The sequence below is a fragment of the Rhinopithecus bieti genome, unplaced genomic scaffold (assembly GCF_001698545.2).
Source record: "Rhinopithecus bieti isolate Rb0 unplaced genomic scaffold, ASM169854v2 scaffold_31787, whole genome shotgun sequence".
NCBI lineage: Eukaryota > Metazoa > Chordata > Mammalia > Primates > Cercopithecidae > Rhinopithecus > Rhinopithecus bieti.
In genome coordinates, this window is record NW_016814655.1 from 2269087 (window position 1) to 2291896 (window position 22810).

Consider the following 22810-nt stretch of genomic DNA (forward strand, 5'->3'; position numbering starts at 1 on the left):
CCCTAGAATTCCAGGGGAGGATTTATAATGAAAAAATAAAATAAAATTAAAAACCTAGAAGATGGAACAGAACTAATATATTCTATACTTTAACTTAAGTACAGCACATGACATTTATCCCTGTTATATTTCTGCCTGCCTTTATTCAATTATTGAATTCTGGCAATAGGCCAGAAACTGTTCTATGTGTTCCGCATTTGTAATCTCATAAAATTTCACGGAAGTCCTGCACCATAGGCCTCATCCCAATTCGGACCAGAATTCTTGAACGTTCAGAAAATAAATTTTAGCTTAATGTAAGAAACTACATTTTTTTAAAGGAGCTGTCCAGCATCAGAAAATAATGTGTCTTAAGCCTGAGCTCACGGAGCCTGAGAAAGTACTGTTAGAGGTTTGGGAGAAGGGATTCCTACACCCGGTCAGAACTCAGACCATCCTCCAACTCTGAAATACCATGACCATAATAGATCACAAATATGGGCCTAAACAGGTTGACTTAGGAGGCAAAGCCCATGTGAGAGTCGTCCTGAAAACTGGCCTGTGGGTCATTTTCTGAGACTGGATATTTGCTGTCCTCCTCCTGTCCTTCTACGCTCCCTGAAACCCCTACATTTCATTCTTCTCCCAGTTTTTTCTCAGCCATAAAAATTGAATAATATAATTTTGAATCCAGACTCTACCACCCTTATGATCAGTAATTTAAGTGTGTGACCGTATCTCCTTAAATTCCCAATAGCTATTCAGTTAAAAAATATATTTAAAAGAGTGTAGGTCATCCCTGGATGTCTCACAGATTTACATCTATTCAAGGATCAAATGAGATGAAAAGGAAGGAAGCAGGAAGGGAAGGAAGTAGGGATGGAACGAAAGAGGAAGGAAGGGAAGGAGGGAGGGAGGAAGGAAGGAGGAAGGGAAGCGAAGGAAGCGGGGGAAGAGAAGAGAAGGAAGGGGGCGAATGAAAGGAAGGAGGGAAGGAAGGAGGAGGGAGGGAAAGAGGGAGGAAGGGCAGGAGGGAGGGAAGGGTACAGAGTGGCAGAAATATAGTAACAAATTCTGATTACCTTCTAACTCTTTTAAAAATAAAACTAAATCAGATAAAACATATTCCCCCAAATGCATGTTTATGGCATGCATCTATGGTTGGCCTCCAACAGTAGATTTCTCCTGCAGAAAGCACATGCAGTTTTACTTAACAGACTCAGGTCAAAACAGAATCACCTTCCATTTATACAACATTTTTGAGTTTCTCTAATATTCACCATCTATTTGATTAACCTATAATCCTGGGAGGTGCTCCAGGGAAGGATGAGTATTCTCGGGTCATAGAGGAAGTTATAGCCCAGAGAGGTTAAGGAGTTTTTCCTGGTCTCAAGGCTAGAGGGTAACAGAGCCCAGGACCCCAACTCACAGGCAGGTGCTTGTTCTGCTGCACCTCTGCATCACCACTATTAGATTATTTGGCTCTGTTCTCAATCTAAGATATGCTAATTATATTTTATATGTTTTATTTAAGCTGATTATATTTTTCCTGGATGGAGAAGAACCCTTTAAGTATAAACAACTCTGAGAAGAATAAAATGCTTAAATTGGTACAAAATGATGCTTTTTGAGTCCAATTTTGTGTCAGAAGTACACAGCTGCACAAGGTACATAGTGGGTCATGTGTTTAAAATCTTGCAATTCCACTGCTAGAAGAGTCCCTTTTTTGCAGGGACAATATAGAACTTGCTCATCACTCTCTCTCTCTAGGGCTTAGAACCATGTCTGACACATAGCAGGCCATCCCTAAATATCTCGAATGGATGAATAAACAGTTTTGCAAATAATTGCCCCATTACATTTTTTGGTAAGGTTGCCTATATAAAGGGTTCATACTCTGAAGCAGGCAGTCCCTGCAATTTGCCATATGAATGTAAAATACCATGATGAGTTATGGACATTCCTCTTCAAATTACCCTGAAGATGCCAAAGAAATTACAAACAGGAGCCTCAATTTCATCACATTAACTCACATCCCCAGAAAATTCATTCCCGAGAGTTTGTTTCAATGAAAAGTCTCCCTTAGGAAAGGACTTCTCACCCCTACTCTGGGAAATAAGGATGGATATGGCTGTAATGGAGCTCAGGGCTTTTCATCTTTCCAAGTCATTAAAACACAAATTGGGGGAGGAAAGAGACCTGCAGGCAGATCTCCCTGGGCCTAGCCTGGCTGTAGCAGAACTTACATCCGTCCGTGGTCCGCACCTCCATGTGCACCAGGTCTGCCTCCTTATCCAATCCGGCCACCGACCTGGGAAAGGAAGAGAGAGACAGAAGCTCAGTGACAACACCGATAGCAGACAGCCAAGTGGGAGGCACTCAGGTTCAAATGCTACTCAGAAATCCGCTTTCTCAAAGATGACCATCCTGCAGTCTCGGAACCAGCAGAATGTGGCCACTGGCAGTCCTCACAGTGTGGCTGCTTCTAGGAACTGTCACCTATAAGGGTCACAAGACATGAGTACTGAATGGTCAATGAGTCAATGATTCAAAAAAAATAGAGAAGAATACAGAGTGCATAGTCATGCTGGCCTACACCTTGCTCATGGCCTTCTCCACGTTGCACCTTCCCAGAAGTTCTCTCTTCCCCAGTGTCTTCCATCTATCTCCTCTGTCTTAACTTTCTTCACTCCTTCCACCACTTCCTCCTCCTCTGCCCTCCCTCTTTACCTGCCTGTTCTACCCAATGGGGAAGACAGTATTGCCTCAGTTTGGGCTGTTTGCTTCAAGATACTCCTTCCTTCCTGAGTTTAATCCTAGGTATCCTTCTTTATTTCTGCCTTGAAAATAACAAAAGTTTGGCAATATACATTCAAAATCTGGTCTGACAAGGACAAAATTCTCCTGGTGACCAAAGTGGAAAACCTTAAAGGTCTCTGGCCAATACCTAGGAGATGGAGGCCTAAGAATCCCTATAAATAATCCTCATAGACCTCCGACCTTTCACACATAAAGCCCAGTCAGCTGTTTCCTAAATTAGAGACCCAGGCCAGAGTAAGGCCCAGAAAGCCCACTGAAAAGAGCCAACACACATGTTAAAAACTCATTTACTAAAGATCACACAATCCACTCTCTCTGGCAGGCTCTTACTTATAGTCCAATGGCTCAGATTTTGTACACTATTCTAAGATTTGTATTCTGGTTTTCCAGTCTTCAACAGGGAAGCAGCAGCAAGTTAGAAATGGAAAGTAGAATTGAAAATGGTGAGAACCAAGAACTGATACTTCGATAGCAAGAGAAACGGAAAACTTGTGAAAAACAGACCTAAGAACTCAAAACCCAATCTTCCATGCCACAAATCCCTACACTTCTCAATAGCCCTGGGGGCATTACTGTAACACAGCACAATTCAGTGCTGACATCTATGTTGAGGAGCTGAAGGCACAGAAGAAAAGAAACAGGGGCTGATGGCATCCAGGGTACCCTGTTTAAGAAATTAAGGCTGCAAGTGGTATGTTTTAGAAAAACTAAATGATTTGTATTGGTTAAAATACAATTATTAGTTCAGCTGCAAGTGTTATGTTTTAGAAAACTAAAATGATTTTATTGGTTAAAATAAAATTATTACTTCTTGGAAGGTCAAAATTTAGTTATCTGAAAGTTCATTTATGTAAAATACTTCTTTCCTCAAAGAGGCTGAATAAATGAGGCTTCATTCTAATGGGTTATTTTTCCTAGTGATCACTGACATTCTATCATTTCCTTTTTCTTTACCTCATTTGATCCTAACAGCAAACCCCTAACGTAAGGAGAGCAGGCATCATTAGTCATATTTGACTGAAGGAGAAATTGAGGCACAGAAAAAAATGGATGTCTGCCTAAGGCCACACAGGGACTAGGCCAAAATTAGAGAGACTTCCTGACTTCCAGCAGGAAGAGCTCCAACGTCCTTATCCACTCATCTCCCTGCCCCTCTTCTTCCCTGGCGAACTCTCATTCCTCTTTCCAAGCTCACTGGGCCTTGCCCCTCCAGCAGTCCTTCCTTCCCTAGTATCACTGCAGAGCCCTTTCCCTGCTCCCAAAGCATCCTTATCCCAGTGGTTCTCAGACTTTACAGCTAATGATAGCCCTGGGGGTAACTTTGAAACATACAGATGCCTGGGTCCTCTTCACCAGACCAATGAAATAAAAACTTTTACAGATGGGACCAAGGCATCAGTATTTTTAAAGGTCGCAGGTGATTTCCATGTGCAGCCATGTTTGAGGACCACTGCTTTGCATGGCACAATCAAACCATGTATGCAATTGCTAATTCATTTCTGTGTCTTCTCTGTTTGGTTATAAACTTTAAAGTAGGATCCTGTCTTATTTATTTTTGAACCATCGGGACCTATGTGTGTAGTACATATTAGGTGATACTTAAGTGTTTACTGAATTAATAAACAACCGATTTACCTGTGATAATGCCAAAATTTCAATGTAACATACTTGAGGCCAGACACACAGAGGACTGAGGGCACCACAATGGACTATATGAATACTTTCTTCGGTCTGAAGCCACCCTGCTTTTTTCTTTTTTTTTCAGAAGAGAAATGTCTCATTTTATTAACCCAATGTATCCCAAATGTATCCTAAATGTATTTGACCACTGTAATTTTTTTTTTATTTTTACTTTAAGTTCTGAGATATATGTGCAGAACGTGCAGGTTGGTTACATAGGTATACCTGACATCAAACTATACTACAAGGCTACAGTAACCAAACAGCATGCTACTGGTACCAAAACAGATATATAGACCAATGGAACAGAAGAGAGGCCTCAGAAATAACACCACACATCTACAACCATCTGATCTTCAACAAACCTGACAAAAACAAGCAATGGGGAAAGGATTCCCTATTTAATAAATGGTGCTGGGAAAAAAGGCTAGCCATATACAGGAAACAGAAACTGAACCCCTTCCTTACACCTTATACAAAAATTAACCAAGATGAATTAAAGACTTCAACATAAAACCTAAAACCATAAAAAAACCTAGAAGAAAATATAGGCAATACCATTCAGGACATAGGCATGGACAAAGACTTCATGACTAAAACATCAAAAGCAATTGCAACAAAAGCCCAAATTGACAAATGGGATCTAATTAACCTAAAGAGCTTCTATGCAGCAAAAGAAACTATCATCAGAGTGAACAGGCATCCTACAAATCGGGAGAAAAATTCTGCAATCTATCCATCTGACAAAGGTCTAATATCTAGAATCCACAAGGAACTCCCTGTTTCTTTATAGCATGCTAGTACTCTCAGGATTAGAAGTTTCTCAGTTGTTATTCTTCCATTCTCTCCCCATGGTCACTGACAGAGTAGCATTCAGAGAACTGGCACCATACTGAAGAAGCCTGATTGTGGTCAATAAATACTATGTTCTATTAACAAAGAAAGAAAAGTCTGCCTGTTGGGAGCTTAAAACTAGGCAACCAAACCAATAAAACAAACAAAGAAACTCTTCACTCAACAGGAAGGCTCACTTCCTTCCATCTAGTTAAAATCTCACACATCTTTCAAGGTTGAAAGCAAGAATCACGTTCTCCTGGAAACCTTCCCTGGTCACGCCAGCTCACACTGATCTCTCTCCTTTACAATTCTAGAGAACCCAGAATGTGGATCACACATCCTCCAGCACTTGCATTACTAAGCTGTTCTCTTGAGTTGGTCTTGGCTCACTAGAATGGACACCTGTAGTTTGGGTCTGCTCAGTATGCTTTCCTGTCATCCTTTATGGAGCTGTCTACCTGACTGCAGCTATGTGCTTTTGGCCAGGCTGGTCAATCACAGCAGCCCATCCCTCTGAAGCCCTGGGATGTCGCGTGATCCAGTAGGGTCATGAGACATCTTGGCTATGGTGATCAGGTGATCACAACTTAAAAGACACCCTCAAGACTTCTCTTACTGAAGCTGTTAGGAAAGAATAGTCTCTCAAATCTGGTCATCAGGAGAAATACTCCTTGCCTGATAGGAATATCAGGTATATAAAAATGATGTACATATACAGAGAGAAAAAAATGACAATATGACAGAGAAACAGACAGAGAGGAGGTAATATGAAGACAATAGCCAAAAGACAAAGAGAAACAGAAACACACATAGATAGAGAAACAAACAGAGACAGAAACAGTTCATGCACGTGTGCAGCTTCACATACATTCACCCCCCCCCCCCCGCCCCCCCCTACACACATACATCTAGAGAATTCAGAGAGTCAGAGGTTCACACAACCAGGGAAATGCACTAAGAGACAGATAGACCACTAGACACAGCTAAAGGTCCTTAAATCTGAATCCATTTCTTAGTTCCATCTCAGGTTTGTAGTTTCTTGATACATACAAGCCCATAGGGTGCCTTTGTTTGTGAAGGTGTGTGCATATTTATTTGCTTAAGCTATCGATTACAAAGAGAATGATTTTTTTTTTCTTTTTTTTGAGACGGAGTCTCGCTCTGTCGCCCAGGCTGGAGTGCAGTGGCCAGATCTCAGCTCACTGCAAGCTCTGCGTCCCGGGTTTATGCCATTCTCCTGCCTCAGCCTCCTGAGTAGCTGGGACTACAGGCGCCCACCACCACACCTGGCTAGTTTTTTGTATTTTTTAGTAGAGACGGGGTTTCACCGTGTTAGCCAGGATGGTCTCGATCTCCTGACCTCGTGATCCGCCCGTCTCGGCCTCCCAAAGTGCTGGGATTACAGGCTTGAGCCACCGCGCCCGGCCGATTTTTATAAATATATGCAGCTCATCAGACAGTAAACTTCCTAAGGCCAGAGACTCTAATTATCTTTCTTCAATATTTCTCCTGAGCTCCAGCACTACTCAGGATTAGGCTCCCCTTTGGACGAAATGATAGGGGTAAGAGATTTATACTTCAAAACTGCTCTGTCCCTAGGTCCACAGGGGAGGAATTTAAGCTGTTCAGCTGGCCAGAGGTATAGTAAAACAACTTGGATGCTGAGGGTAAAAAGAACATTCTTCACCACAATCGGAGCTGTGGCCTGAGGCCCTCCTCCAGCCCACAGAGGGAGGCCGCTGCCCACCTTCTGCCATGCCGATGGCGTTAGCCTAGGGCTTTTCAACGTTGGCACTGTTGACATTTTGAGCTGGATAATTCTTTGTTGTGGAAGATGTCCTACTCATTGCAGAATATTGAGCAGCATCCCTGGCCTCTACCAGATGCAGTAACCCTCCCGCAGTGGTGGCAACCAAAAATGTCTCTAGGCACTGCTAAATATCGCCTGGTGGGGATGGTTGGCAGAATCACACCCAGTTAAGAAGCACTGCTTTGGCTGGGCTCAGCAGCTCACGCCTGTAATCCCAGCACTTTGGGAAGCCAAGGTGGGTGGATCATGAGGTCAGGAGATCGAGACCATCCTGGCTAACATGGTGAAACCCTGTCTCTACTAAAAAAATACAAAAAATCAGCCGGGCATGGTGGCGGGTGCCTGTAGTCCCAGCTACTCGGGAGGCTGAGGCAGGAGAATGGCGTGAACCTGGGAGGCAGAGCTTCCAGTGAGCCGAGATGGTGCCACTGCACTTTAGCCTGGGCGACAGAGAGAGACTCCATCTCAAAAAAAAAAAAAAAAAAAAAGAAGAAGAAGAAGAAGAAGAAGCACTGCCTTAGCTGGACACGCTTAATTGCTTGCACTCTGAGCCCCCCCCCGGTAACAAGGCAGCAAAAATAGGCATTCAAGAACTGCACTTCCTCACCTAGCACAAACTGCTGAGAAGCCCATGAACTTATTGTTATTTCAAGCCACATCAATTCACCAGGAAACTATCTGACATTCATCGGGTGTAAGCAATCAGGTCCCTCATCTTAAAGTCCCAAGTCTCCACTTCTAGAAACTCAATGCAAGGAAAGTACACGCAAATACACCAAGCAAAGAAATACATGATGCAAACATTCAGAGTTTTCTTCTTTAAGGAAAAGTGGAAGTCATAAGGGATAAACTTATAGAAAAGTTTGGGAAAGTGTATATAATGATGGTGATAAATGCTAATGGGTACTGAGACCATTCCTGTGTCAGGCCCTGTGTTTGGTGTTTATAAGCATTATCTTCATTAATTCTCAAAATGAACTTTTAAGGAAAGTATCACTTATCTAATTTTTATCTTCAGTAAAATGAGAATATCACATAATAACAATTCATTGATATTGAGAGTACACTATGTGTTAGCCATATTTAAAATGTAAATGTTGATTTCTCTTAATCCTCGCATCAACTCTATGAGTTAGGAATGATTTTTTCTCTACTTAAAAAGGCACAAATAGTCATTAAAAGCTTAAACAACTTGCCCAAAGACATGTAGCCATGAAGCAACAAAACTCAGACTCAAATCAGGCAGGTGGCTTTGAGCCATAAGCTTAACTTCTCCTGTAAGCTGCCTCTCCTAGCTGGTGAGAAGAATGGGATTCGTGCCCATCCATCTCTCCTAGAGTAAGGATCATAAACATCATGCCTCATTGCCTCCCTTTCCCCAACATGTAAGTCCCTTTAAAGCAGTATTTTAGGAAATACAAATCTATTCTGTATGCATTTTCAATATTGTAGAAAATTTTGGTTCTAGACTACATGAATTTGGAGTCACTCACATTGAAGGTAATTGGTAAGAAGGAAAAGTTGAGAATAGAAAAAGGAGGTTGGGCCAACAGTAGAGGAGTAGTGAGTGAAGATTTTTGCAAAGAAACCTTAAGAAGGATTAAACATGTTGAAGAAAAGAAAACTTGGGGCTTGGGCTTGACTTTTTTGAGGTCTGTGATGATAGAATGAGGTGAGGCATGTGTAACAGGGGCCGTGACATTGCCACGGGTATTAAGGAGGGGAGAAGAGGCATGCCTGCTCAGATATGCCAAGCAGGTTAATAATTGCCCCTGGCACTTCTTCCCTCTCAAGCATCCAAGTTCCTTCACATTTCTAGGACCAAATTTAGGCCAGGATAGACCAGAAGGCCAGGAGCAGTATTCAGTGCAGAACTAGCCACAGGACACATAAAGCTCCCTGTGCTTAATATCTGCAAAAGAGTAAAGATGAATTTTCAAGCGTCCTATTAAAACTGTCTGAAAGAAAAAGACTCCGAGAAAGTTTCTAGAAAGCATCAGATAGTAAAGATACATTGTTTCAGCATATAAGTATATATTATTATTGCTAATGTAAACAAGTAATCAATAATTCCTTTATTTGAGTATGCTGTATTCCTACTTTTAATTAAATGACTATAAAAGAAAATTTTATAGGACATAATAAAGATGTAAAGATCAGGTATGAATTTATGAAAACCCTATGAACACTCAAAAAGTACTTAATCATGGGATGGGCGTGGTGGCTCATGCCTGTAATCCCAGCACTTTGGGAGGCTGAGGCGGGCAGATCACAATGTCAGGAGTTTGAGACTAGCCTGACCAACATGGTGAAACCCCATCTCTACTAAAAATATAAAAATTAGCTGGGTGTAGTGGCATGTACCTGCAATCCCAGCTACTTGGGAGGCTGAGGCAGGAGAATCACTTGAACCCGGGAGGCGGAGGCTACAGTGAGCCAAGATCGCACCACTGCACTCCAGCCTGGTCGACAGAGTGAGACTCTGTCTCAAAAAAAACAAAAAAAAATTACTCAATCATGAATTCTACCACAGGGATTTTCTGAAGACTAACATTCATGACTGGGGAAAAACTAATGTTTTCCAGTAGATTTTTCCAGTCTTCCTCAAGAAGGTAACTACGATCAAGCCCTCTGTGTAAACTCTTCATCACATATATGCAAATGATTTTTGGTTTCCACATCTATAAAATGGAAGTTCATAATACCTACTTCATAGAGTTAGAAGAATTAAAATGAGCTAAGTAGTAATTCCTGAGAACAGTGTCTGACACATAGGATGCAGTCTTTACATTTTGGCGATGACAATATTATTTTCTATTAAAAGGACAGGATAAAATAATATACTTTCCTGCCTGTCTTCTTCCCCCAATTCCCCCACTGATACTTCTACATTTGTTGAGTAACTAATGATGGTAGTGGTGTTCAAGGCACTAGATATAAAAAGTCCTTGCTACTAAGAAGTTCAGTTTAGGCACCTTCTCCCTCTCTAGATTAAGCGTACATCACAAATCCTTGGAACCAACTCTTGACAAGGCTCCTCTAACAATCTGGTCTCCTCCCCAGTGAAGAAATCTTTGTACTGGGTTGCAAGTACCTTTATTCCCCCTTATTAGACACAATGCTTGACCTCACAGGGTTTTACTGGATAGTGTACCAATTGATCCTACCACAGCACTTGGTACATGGTAGATCATCAGTAAATACTTGTTGAGTGAATGGTTATAACACTTTCATTCTGTTGGAAAAACTTCATAAGCATGTGTTTGCATCTCAAAGACTAACTGTCTTATGACCAAAAGAGATCTCACTTTCCTCCCTGTGTCCCAGGTCACGTTTCTCTTTAGATTGTTCGCCTTCTTGAGGGTATTGTCATTAATTGGATAACAATTAATGAGCTCAGTAACAGCACAAGAATCATCTGAAAATTTCCATATTTGAGAATCCTTCTGAGTTCTGACCAAAAACCAAGAAAGACACAGGAAACAAAAGGAAGCAGGAAGCCACAGCCAAAATTCCAGGGAAGAAATGGAATCAGCTCCTCGAACCACACACTCATAGGTGTTACTAACAGAAGTGCCAGAAAAGGTCAAGTGGCTTCAAACTTATTTTTAGCAACTTAACACTTTGTGCAAACAGTCTCCAAATCCTGCCATAAAAAATAGGTCAGACAGGAACTTCTTGGGAACCATAACCGCTCACCCAGCCACAACAGTCCTCAAGAGAGCTGGATGCTACAACCTTAGAAATATCACAATCCCATCCAACCCCATTCATGCCAAAGACCAGAAACCAACCCTTTGTAAAGACACAGCTAGAGTTTGTGTCAGTGGCCATAGAATCCAATTTAGAACATTAGTACCGGCCTCTTCATAATACACTTAGCTCTTGGTCTTGGAAGGGAGTGGCAGGACCAAGATCATATGTGTTTTTCTCTCTTTGTGAGTATTATTTCCAAGGCAAAACTTCCCTAGGAATTAAAACACTGAATATTGGGGTATGCATGAGGGAAATATTGAGGGTAAAATATTCATAAGGTCAAAGTATGAATGCTTTATAAACTGATTAGCTAGACATTTAAATTTAAAAATGATAATTTTATTAATATTAACTGACAAATCATAGTTGTATACATTCATGGGGTACAATGTGAAGTTTTGATATACTGTATGTATAGGATGTAGAATTATTAAGTCAAGTTAATTAACATACCCATTACCTCATTTATTTATAATTTTTTGTGGTAAAAAAATAAATGTGAAATCTACTTTATAATTTTGAAATATACAATACACCATTTATTGAATAGGGAGTCTTCTTCCCATTGCTTGTTTTTGTCAGCTTTGTTGAAGATCAGATAGTTGTAGGTGTGTGGCCTCATTTCCATGCTCTCTATTCTGTTTCATTGGTCTAAGTCTGTTTTTGTACCAGCACCATTCTGTTTTGGTGGTGGGATAACTGGCTAGCCCAATGCAGAAGATTGAAACTGGACCCCTTCCTTATACAATATACAAAAATCAACTCAAGATGGATCAATGACTTAAATGTAAAACCCAAAACTACAAAAAAAGAAAAAAATCCTGGAAGACAACCTAGGAAATACGATTCCAGACATAGGAACTGGAAGATTTCATGATGAAGATGCCAAATGCAATTGCAACAAAAGCAAAAAATGACAAATGGAATCTAATTAAACTAAAGAGCTTCTGCACAGCAAAAAATTCTATCAGTAGAATAAACAGAAAACCTACAGAATGGGAGAAAATATTTGCAAACTATGCATCTGACAAAAGTCCAGCATCTACAAGGAACTTAAATTTACAAGAAAAAAAAAAAAAAAAACATTAAAAAGTGGGCAAAAGACATGAACAGATACTTTTCAAAAGAAAATATATATGTGGCCAAAAAGCACATTCAAAACAGCTCAACATCATTGACCATGAGAGAAATGCAAATCAGAACCACTATGAGATACCATCTCAGCCAGAATGATGATTATTAAAAAGTCAAAAACTGGCAGATACTGGTGAGGTTGAGGTGAAAAGGGAATACCTATACACTGTTGGTATGAGTGTAAATTAGTTCAACCATTGTGGAAAGTAGTGTGGTCATTCTTCAAAGAGCTAGAAACAGAACTACCTTTTGACCCAGTAATGCCATTTTGGAGCATATACCCAGAGGAATTTAAATTGTTCTATCATAAAGACACATGCACGTGAATGTTCATTGCAGCACTATTCACAACAGCAAAGACATGGAATCAACCTAAATGCCCATCAATGGAAGACTGGATAAAGAAAATATGGTACATATATACCATGGTGCACCATGCTGCCATAAAAAAGAACAAGATCATGTCCTTTGCAAGAATATAGATGGAGCTAGAGGCCATTCTTCTTAGCAATCTAATGCAAGAACAGAAAAACAAATGCCACATGTTCTCACTTATAAGTGGGAACTAAATGACACAAAGAGGGGAATAACAAACACTGGGGCCTACCAGAGGGTAGACAGTGGGAGGAAGGAGAGGAGGAGAAAAAATAAGTATAGAGTACTAGGCTTAGTACCTGAGTGACAAAATAATCCGTACATAAATCCCCTATGACATGAGTTTACCTATAAAATAACCCTGCAGGTGTGCCCCTGAACCAAACATAAAAGTTAAAAAAATAAAGGCACATTTAGACCAATTAAAAAAGAAATATATAATACATTACTATTGACTATCCACCCTGCCATATCTCAAGATACTTCCCCAATTCACATCACAAACTTTCTCCCCCTTTATGTCTTTGTTCAAGCTGCCGTTCCACCTGAAATACTCATTCTAGTCCACTCTACATTTTCCCTGCTTATGGCCCAGCTCAATATTTAGCTTCTATGAAAGCTCCTGACCCTGGCTGAATATTAGAATCACTTGAGGAACTTGCCAAAAGTATTAAATACCAATGCATAGGCTCTACTTCTTCCAGAAATTCTGGAGTAATTGGTCTGAAGCAATAGTCCTCTCATTCTGATTCTGATTGGAGCAGCTAGCATCAGAATCTTCTGGTGGGCTTCTTGGAACACCGATGCTGGGCTCCACCCTCAGAGTTTCTGATTCTGGAAGTCTGGGTGGGGCCCAAGAATTTGTATTCTTAAGAAATACATAGATAACATGATGATGGTGGTCAGGACTCACACTTTGAGAATCACTAACCAGGAGTCAAGTCCAGGAATCAATAGCTTTTAGATGCTCTCAGGTGATAAGAATGTGAAGTCAGAGCTGAGAATCATTTATTAGAGCCTAAGATACAATCTCAGACTGTAACAGGTGCTCCTTTCCACAGATCACCAATGCAGCTCAGAGCATAAATTCCAGAGCCAGACCCTGGGTTAGAGAGTCTTGGCTCCATCACTCACTCACTGGGGGATTCTAGGCAATTTGCTTAACTTTTCTATGCCTCAAATTGTTTTCATTGGCACAAAGGGGAGGTAATAATGGCATCCCTGTCATTGTTTTTATGAGAGCTAATTGATTAAATGTATGTAAAACATTTGGAACAAAGAGAGGCACATGTTAACATTTTGCAATATGTAACACTTAGTATGATAGTGCTCAAAATATCTTAAGTGCAACTAATATTTATTGAACACTTTAACGTACAAAGAATTTTACTATTAATCTAGATATATTATCTCAATCTTTAAACAAACTTTGAGACAGTAATATAATCTTTTTTTTTCTTTTTTTCAGATGAGGAAATGGAGATTTTAAAATGTCCAGTTGTGTAACTATCGACACAGAGTAAGAAAGAGATGGAGCCTGGATTCAAGCATAGTCTATCTCACTCCACCTTCAGTTATTTGTACACCTGACTTTTATCTCCTTCTTGATTTCATTCTTCTTAAAGACAGGCTCTAGATCTGACTAAACTAGATTTTCTTCCAGTGCCTAGCACCATGCCTCCCTGTGCATTTCTTAAATATCTGTTAAGCAGATGAATAAATACATGAATAGGAACAATAACCCCAGCAATATGTTTAGGATAAATGTTGAAAAGAGTCCCATAATATGGTGAAACAGATTTCATTCATTTAATTAATCTCTAGGCAATTAAGTGAATAAAGTCTTCATTCTATATTATTATGCTGCTATTTTCACCATTTATCCTCAAAGCAGTATTGGAGCTGTCAAACACAGTCATCTGTGATTTGCTTGACAAATGTGATCATCCTGTGAAAACGCTGGGGCAGCAAGAACTCAGGGATATCATCCAGCTCAAATGAACACGACATCCTCTCGTGGGCACTTTGGAAGCTTTCCTCCCAAAGTATAAATATTCCTCCTGCCTCTGTCAACTGCTCCCTAGCCCCAGATTCACAGATTTTTAGGTGCAGACACCGACACCCATGTCTGTACTATGAGGTCCTGCCTCTTGTCAACAGCTGAGTAGATCAGGCTACATCCACACACCAAGCTGCATCAAAGAAATTATTTTCCCAGACTTTGGGATTGGTTTATGAGACCATAACATGAGACTTGGAGCATTTAGTCTTGGATATCTTAAGCTGGTCTTCCAGATAGAAGAGAGAAGAAGAGACAAGAGACAAACACAGAACACTTTATGAGGTCCTAGCATAGGGTTCTTCCTAAAGTCTAACTACATGTATTTATTACTCGGATCCTAATACCACCCCCGTGTGTGTGTGTGTGTGTGTGTGTGTGTGTGTGTGTGTGTGTGTGTTTAATTCAGTTTCGTGCAACCAGAGAGTCATTAATGATACACCCCCTAGGAAGTTGCTCAGAATATGCACAACCTTAATGACACCTGCATAGCTATTGCCCCTTCATCCTTCTGGCTTCCCCAGCAAATTAAAAGGTTCACTGACTAGATTAGTGTTCTTCAAACCATAGGGTTGGGACTTATTAGTGGGTCATGAAATACACTTAGTGAATCACAACACAAATAATGTTTCATAAAATAGAAGAGACTAGAATAGAAAATACTAGAATGCATCTCATGTGGTAGACTAAGTACTTTTCACATAACTTTTGCTTAAGTTATAAAAACATGTAAGTTTATACTGGGTCACAAATATGACACAATTCCTACTAGGAAAGAAGGAAGGGAGGAAAACTATATGGTCTAATTTAATCTGATATCTTTATACATTCTAGATGGCTGCAACCAAATCCAGCAGCCACATGAAATAGTTTCAGGGCAAAGCATATGCATGTCAAGAGGCCAATCCCCATGGGTAGGGAAGTTCAACTCAACCAAAGAATCCCAGTGAACTGTAGCCATCACCATGTCATATGCTGGCAGTAGTCATTTTAAACGAAAATTTGGTCCCTGGGATTTTATCATTGTGTTAAAGTAGTGAAAATCCATGAAAATTTACCGAAAGACAGCTGAACAACTGCTCTACTAGGAATAAGACAAACAGTCCCTTGGCAAATACTTACTGAATACCTACTGTGTGTAAGCACTCTGGGAACTATTACACAGCCTACCACATGGCCCATTTGTTTATAGCACATGTGTGAGTTACAGGCTAGCATAGCTCCAATGAACAGTTCCACAAAGGACTGGGGCTTTAAAAGTGAGGATAAAAGAGAGGAACATCTACATGAGGCACAAATCATCCTGCTGGCCCACCAGTTGGCCCGTGCCTCCTAAAGCAAGTACTTCCCGAGGGCTGCCTGTGCACCCAGCATGGAGTCCAGTGATGATCTGAAGGTCAGGAGGCCAGGGTGGATGGAGGGGCTGATAAAGTGGGGAGTATGCAATTTGAGAGAGAAACAGTTTTATAAAGGCATAGAGATGACTTAAAGGAAAACAATTAGGAACGAACAGAGCTCTCACCACCCTGCAATTCTCAAGCTCAAGCTTAGGATAACATAGCACTTGTGGAGATTTCACTTACACACTGGGCATCATTTCAACTCATGTGCATTTTTAGACAAAAGTTTGTCTCTTCTATAGTCCAGTGGTTCAGAGAGGAGCTTTGGTGCCATAGGTCCTAGATTCTCATCTCAACTCTACACTTGTTAATTGTGTTACCTTGGGCGAGTTATAGTTAACCTCTCTGAACCTTCAAATTGATATAAAAATCAAAAATCTTCCTGATTTGGTCTTGGAAATGATGAAATGAAATGACGCATGCACACATTAATGAACATGTATGCCAGGTTCCAAGCGCTTTATGGAACATACAGAGACACACAGGCACACATGCACACAGACTCATTTCCATACCTCCTGATTATGTAGAAAGTGACTAATAAAAACTTGTGTTGGAATGGAATAGAAAGAGCACTGGACTAGGATAAAGACCTTGATTCTGACCATGGTCACACTGACCAGCTGTGTAGTTTTGACTAAGTTACTGATTTCTTTGGGTACAGTCTCTTCCTCTGCAAACTGAAGAGGCTATCAGGGCTAGGAGCTTTAAGGAGACGAGGAATCCCTTCCCTCTGTGGTCTCTGGTGTTCAGTGACTCCACAGCTCAGGAGGAAGGGGGCATTACGATTTTCCCCTCTGCACTGACAGCTGTTACACTTTTGATTGTGAGAAAGCCTCCTGTTCTGCTCCACCTCTTCTCGCCCCCTTCTTTATAGGGAAACTAATGAAGCGAGCGTATTAAAAGGAAAAGGAACTTACTGCTGGTGAGGTCCCCAAGGTGTCACTCCCCATCAGCAAAGACCACACCCATTAGGAGAGGGCTTCTGTGAACATCCCTGTGCTGCCAGAACCCACCTGCACCTGCCCCTAAGCAGGGACCAGAGAATGGAACAGGGAGGGCATGGGCAGATGAAGGAGCTACTGGGATCAATGCACAGGAGCCCCCAGCACTTGGTATTTCACAGAGCGTGTTCACATTATCTAATGTTCATAGCCTTCATCTTAGGAGGTAGACATCATTGCTCCCAATCCATAGATGAGCACACAGAAAGCTGAGTCACTTAAGATCCTTAGCCAGGTGAAGGCAGAGCTGGGACTCACCCTGGGCTCTGCTGACTGAGTCAGTGCTCTCCTTTCAGTAATGCGGGCTTTCCACGCTACCTCTCAGATGAGCCACCATGCCACATGTAATTAGACGCAAGATTATGTGGTACTGACTGTAAGTGCTGGAGGAATTCAGGGAGTTAATTATAAAAAGGCAAAGGGCATTAAGGAGATAGTTTGGGAGTATGGGAGGATGTGAGGATGTTTTGTGGAAGTTCTAGAGAAGAAAGAAAAAGGAACCAGGTGTATTTATAGGCTAATAATGTGCAGAAGGGGGGAAAATGTGCTGCCTCGGGCAATTTTAATCAAGTTAATGGATGTTGCCAATTACTGTGGTAACATTTTTAATTGTATCTCAGCTCTGAAGAGAATAAAATCAGAATCTCCTAGTCTTCGCCTTGGGACTACTAGGGGCATGCATTTTGCTACATGATATTGCAGTAGACAGACCTGACCAGAGTCTACACTGACAGCCCACTTCCTGGGAAAGCCTTACTTACAGCTATCTCAGACCCAGACTGAGATTGGAATAAATGGTAGAAAATGGGCATCTGCTTTATGGGTTCATAGTATAAGTGGGTCTGGAAGACAACAGGGAAGAGGTTGTAACCATATGGGGACCCCCAGGAAGAAGATAATAACCATAGTAGCCCCAAGGTCGATGTAATGATAGCTAGAGATTTCTGCACTATCTTATGAGAGACATGTTCCTACCATAACATATTGCTCTGTATGTGTTATCTCACTGAATTCATGATTTGAATAGTGCCTGCCTCCCCTCTAGACTACACTTTCCTTGAAGGGAGGAATCTTGGCTGCTGTGTCCACCACAGTAACTTCACCTCCTAGCACGAAACTGGCATTCAATTACATTGTAGAACAAATGATCAAAACTCTGACAAGGAATGTACTATGTTTGTCTGCATTTTACCAATGAGAGACTAGAGACTCAGATGAGCTAAGGGACTTGTCTAAGTCACTGCAGCTGATAAATGACAGCTCCCAGTTGAAACACAGCTCACACGGACTTGGCTCCACAGCACATCTGGTGATGCACCATGCAGGCTTGTCCAGACCCGACAAAAAGGAAGGAAAGAAAATATTCGGCACATATGAATGAGCCACTCTGTGGCAGGCACCTTATTTCTTTATATCATTTAATGTTAAGAAGTAACCTATAAAGTACGTATTTCCCACAAGTTGAAAATGAGAAAAATGAGGTCCTTACTGAAGAAGAGTTTAAGTGATTTGCCCAAGATTCCTCAGGCAGCAGAGGAAAAGTGGGAGGATTGAAATGATTCCACAACTTAATCTCAGGAGACTTCCCTTTACTTCATGGCTTCTCGGAGAGTTACACACACAGAGATCAAACTGCATCCTGAAATCACAAAACACTGAGGAAAAGAAAATAAGCGTCTATGGTTCCCTGTTCCTTCAAACAAATCCTTTAGGGACCACCTAGGGGTAAACTGTGACAGGAGTAATTCTTGTCTGATGCCACACCCCCACCCAGTCCGAGGTACCAGCTCCCCTGACAGAACTCTTCCCTCTGATCTCTACATCCACTGGTTCCATGCTTCTCACCCCCATGCCTCCCATGCTCATGCCTCCACTCCCTGCCCCAGAACTGAAGAGACTTCCCCAGTTAGGCCTGCCCTTGCTGCCTAACATTCTGTGCTCTAAAATCAACTACCAGTAGCCTCATGGAAAAGCACAAGCCCACAGCCAATAGCAGCCCAAGGAAAGAAATGGAACAAATGAAAAGATCTTCAGCAACAAGCAAAGGAATCTTGGGTGGGGCTGCAGAGCACACCGGCATTAACCAGTTAGACCCCCTACGTGTGTACCAGACTGAACACCTTGTGTCCAGTGTCATTCTCCAAGCAGGAGAAAAGTGGGTGAAACATCTCCTTCGCCTAGGCCTGAAAGGGGTCACAATCTAAGTGAACATAGGTATCCAAATCCCCACAAGATCTCCGCACCTGGAACTGCACATAGAGCTCATGTCACAAACCCAGTCTTCCTGGTTTAGAAGCTAAGCCTGGCTGATCTGAACAACAGCCAGCTCCAATTAATTATCACTGGTCCTTTTCTGTCTCTTCCTCGGTGTGACCTTGTTCAGTGCATTTTATTAAGAGGTAGTAACACCATATAGTAGGGTAAAGTATGTAGTCTACACAGAGAGAACTGGGTTTAAATCCTGGCCCCACGACCCAATAGCTACATGACTTTGACATGCTTCCAACCTCTCTGGGCCTCAGAATCCTTGTCTCTGAAAAGGGAATAACAGCAATATTTACCTCACAGGGTTATGGTGAAAGTTAAACCAGATAATACTGTGACACCCCTACCATAGGCTTAGGAGTACTCACTACGTGCCTGCCATCAGTGTTTGTGGTCTTCCCAAGGGATCATCAGTCCTTGATCCCAATTATTGTCATATATCCTCAACCCCATTTTGCCTGCATAAACACTGCTATAGATATATCACCTGGCTACGGGGAGATACAGGCAAAATTGCCAGATCCTATTTACACACAAAGCTATTGAATCTACCTTGTCACCACCAAAAAAAAAAAGAGAGAGAGAGAGAGAAGAAGGAAGGAAGGAAGGAAGGAAGGAAGGAAGGAAGGAAGGAAGGAAGGAAGGAAGGAAGGAAGGAAGGAGGGAGGGAGGGAAGGAAGGGAAGGTTTCCTCCTAAACCCCAGCACATTCCAGTGGCAATAGGTGAAAAAGTCTAGGCCCTGGAAAACAGTGCAAAATGAGCATGCATAGCACATACATAGCCCTGGCACAGAGCAGTTAACCTCCTGTGAGATACTGCTCATGCTCGTATCTATCAGCTTAGGAAGGGCTGCTCAGGGGAAGATCAAGAAGTCACACCCTCTGGGACAATTAAAATTAAAATGAACCAGACACTCTGGAATCCTCTCTTTGGAGCCATTCTGCCTAGTCTGGGACTGGGGCAAAATCACTTAATAGGCCCTTTTTCATCTTTAATTTCTCTGAGAAAGTTTACAAGATCAATTGCTAAAAGGGCTAATGTGAGAAGATGAGGCAGCAAGTTGCTCAGGGCCCAGAGTCAGCTAACTCCTCAGCTTCTAACTAGAGCCCACAGGGACCCACTTATATAAAGCCTGAGAGCTCATCACCTCCCATCCCAAACTCTCTCTAAATAAAGAATTTGAATTGCAAACCAGCAAGAATAGCATATCAACCTCCAGCCAGCCAGCACTTCCCAGGAATCTCAGTAGTATCCTGTTTAAAATGCTGATACTTCCGCCCAAAGTATGGTTCATGAATTCAGAGGTTGCTCTTCTCAGTCTTTACACCAAGAGACCCAGGAACCTTGCATCTTCAAGAGCTATCTGAAGTGATGCAACATGAAAATAAGGCCAATGGGCTTTCAAGCTACATTAGTTTAAATCTCATTTCTATGTCTTTCTACCTGTGTGACTTTGGAAAAATTACACAAACTTAAGCCTTGGTTTCCTCATCTATAGAGGGGGATAAAAGAGAGCTCTGTGGGTACAAAAAGTAGTAAGAAAGAATAAATAAGACCTACTATTTGATAGCACAACAGGGTGACTATGGTCAATAATATCTAATTGTAAATTTTAAAATAACTTAAGGAGTATAAGTGGATTGTATATAACTCAAAGGATAAATGCTTGAGGGGATGGAAATCCTTTTCTCCATAATGTGCTGATTTCATAGTGCAGGCCTGTATCAAAACAGCTCATGTGCCCCATAAATATATACACTTACTATAAGCCCACAGAAAACACAAAGAAAAAATTTAACAAATGAGAGCTTTGTGAGCATTTAATTGATGTCAGCAATGCGCTTAGCATGGTCCCTGGACTTACTAAATGCTAGCTAACATTCACTGCCCAATATGCTTAGTCCACCTGGCGCCAGCACATCGTACTCCTTCAAGGAGTAGGTCAGGATGGACCAATATCAGGAAGCTCGCGTGTTTCATGCGGAAAGCAGGACTATACACAGACTTCGGTTTAGCCAGGATTCTAATAGCTGTTCCATCACATGAGAGTAGTGACAGCCTTTCATTCATTTTATTCTTTTCCTTGTTGCCTTTACTCCTGGAATAAATTAACCCTCCATTTGATTCCCTCCCCATGGAAGGCACAGACAGGAACGATGCTGACTGATGACAGTTTTATTATACCACATGATTCCTGGAAATCGCATGAAAGAAAAAGCCGCCCCTTTCCAGGAGTCCTACATTCTCCAAATGGAAACACAGCCCAGAAGGGAAATAGCTCATCCCAGCTGAACTGGACAATACCTCTCCCAGGACTCTTCAGTTTCTCTAGCAGGATACTTGCTTCTCTTCTCCCATCACTGTCTGCATATTTTCCTTAATGATGGTAAATTAAACTGAACTTTTTCTGCACAACTGGCTCTGGGGGATTCTAGAAAGCCTGGGAAGGAAGTTTCAATTTGTTCGCTTGCTGAGAATGAATTCTGCCTCATATAACTCCTGACAAATTGCCATTTTTAAAGGGTTTGTTAATTTCCAATGAGCAAATGGCACATCAGATATCTTGTTTATTCGACAGATGCTCCTAGAGCTAAACAAATGGTTCTTGTTTAACAAACATGGAAACATCTTGTCAGCTTTGCTGAGATCATCTTATTTAACTATCAAGGGAGGGTCCTGTGATTTGTAGAGAAAATATGAACTACCTCTCTCTCATGTAGAGTTCTTAAAAGGGCAGGGACATTGGTTTCCATTGAAAGAGATGGTGTGAGGTTCCTAGATCTGGGAAGCTGCTCTCAAACAAAGAATCTAGGATTTCTCCCTTTCTCTGAAGATGTCACATATTTCTGATTCAGATCTACTTGATCCAGAAACCTCCCTTGTGCTGTCTGAAAACTGGAGACAACAAGGTGGTGTAAAATCAGAATTAAAATCTCAGCCTTAGAGTAAGTCTGCATTGGATCCTGGCTGTACCACCTACTAATTAACTTGGACTGATAACCACTCTCAACCTTAGTTTCCTCATCTATAATATACATCTAGTAAGACATGAAAGGTAAAGATGCTGATGATATTCATAAATGTCCATACCCTTTTTTTTGTTTGTTTTGTTTTGTTTTTTGAGATGGAGTCTTGCTCTGTCGCCCAGGCTGGAGTGCAGTGGTGCGATCTCAGCTCACTGCAAGCTCTGCCTCCCGGGTTCACACCATTCTTCTGCCTCAGCCTCCTGAGTAGCTAGGACTATAGTCACCTGCCACCACTCCTGGCTAATTTTTTTTTTTTTTTTTTTTTTTTTTTTTTTTTGCATTTTTCAGTAGAGACAAGGTTTCACCATGTTAGCCAGGATGGTCTCAATCTCCTGACCTCGTGATCCACCCGCCTCGGCCTCCTGAAGTGCTAGGATTACAGGCGTGAGCCACAGCACCCGGCCCATACCTTTTTTCCTAATTACATTTGAGGGAATTTAAATGGAGCTGAACCCAGGAATGAATCTCAGGAGCAGAAAGAAGAGACATTGGGAAGAACTCAATTCCTATGTCCTCCGTTATTCGGAAGGAGTATATGTACATGTTTGATAACGTGGTAGCTCACTGACTCCAGTGAGAAATGAAATCTGAACAGAGTAGAGCCCTTCCAAGCTTCAAAACTTCAGCCTGATATCATAATTACTTTCAGCCAGAAAGCTATGGA

At 41.5% G+C, this 22810-nt stretch overlaps 1 protein-coding gene across 1 annotated transcript in view; it reads right to left on the minus strand.

Moving 5' to 3' along the window:
• Positions 1 to 22810, minus strand: part of SORCS3 (sortilin related VPS10 domain containing receptor 3) — a 620373-nt gene that overhangs the window by 180269 nt on the left and 417294 nt on the right. Inside the window, exon 6 of the mRNA XM_017851830.1 lies at positions 2226 to 2290. Within this exon, the coding sequence (XP_017707319.1) occupies positions 2226 to 2290 (65 nt within the window). The remainder of the gene's footprint in view (positions 1 to 2225; positions 2291 to 22810) is intronic.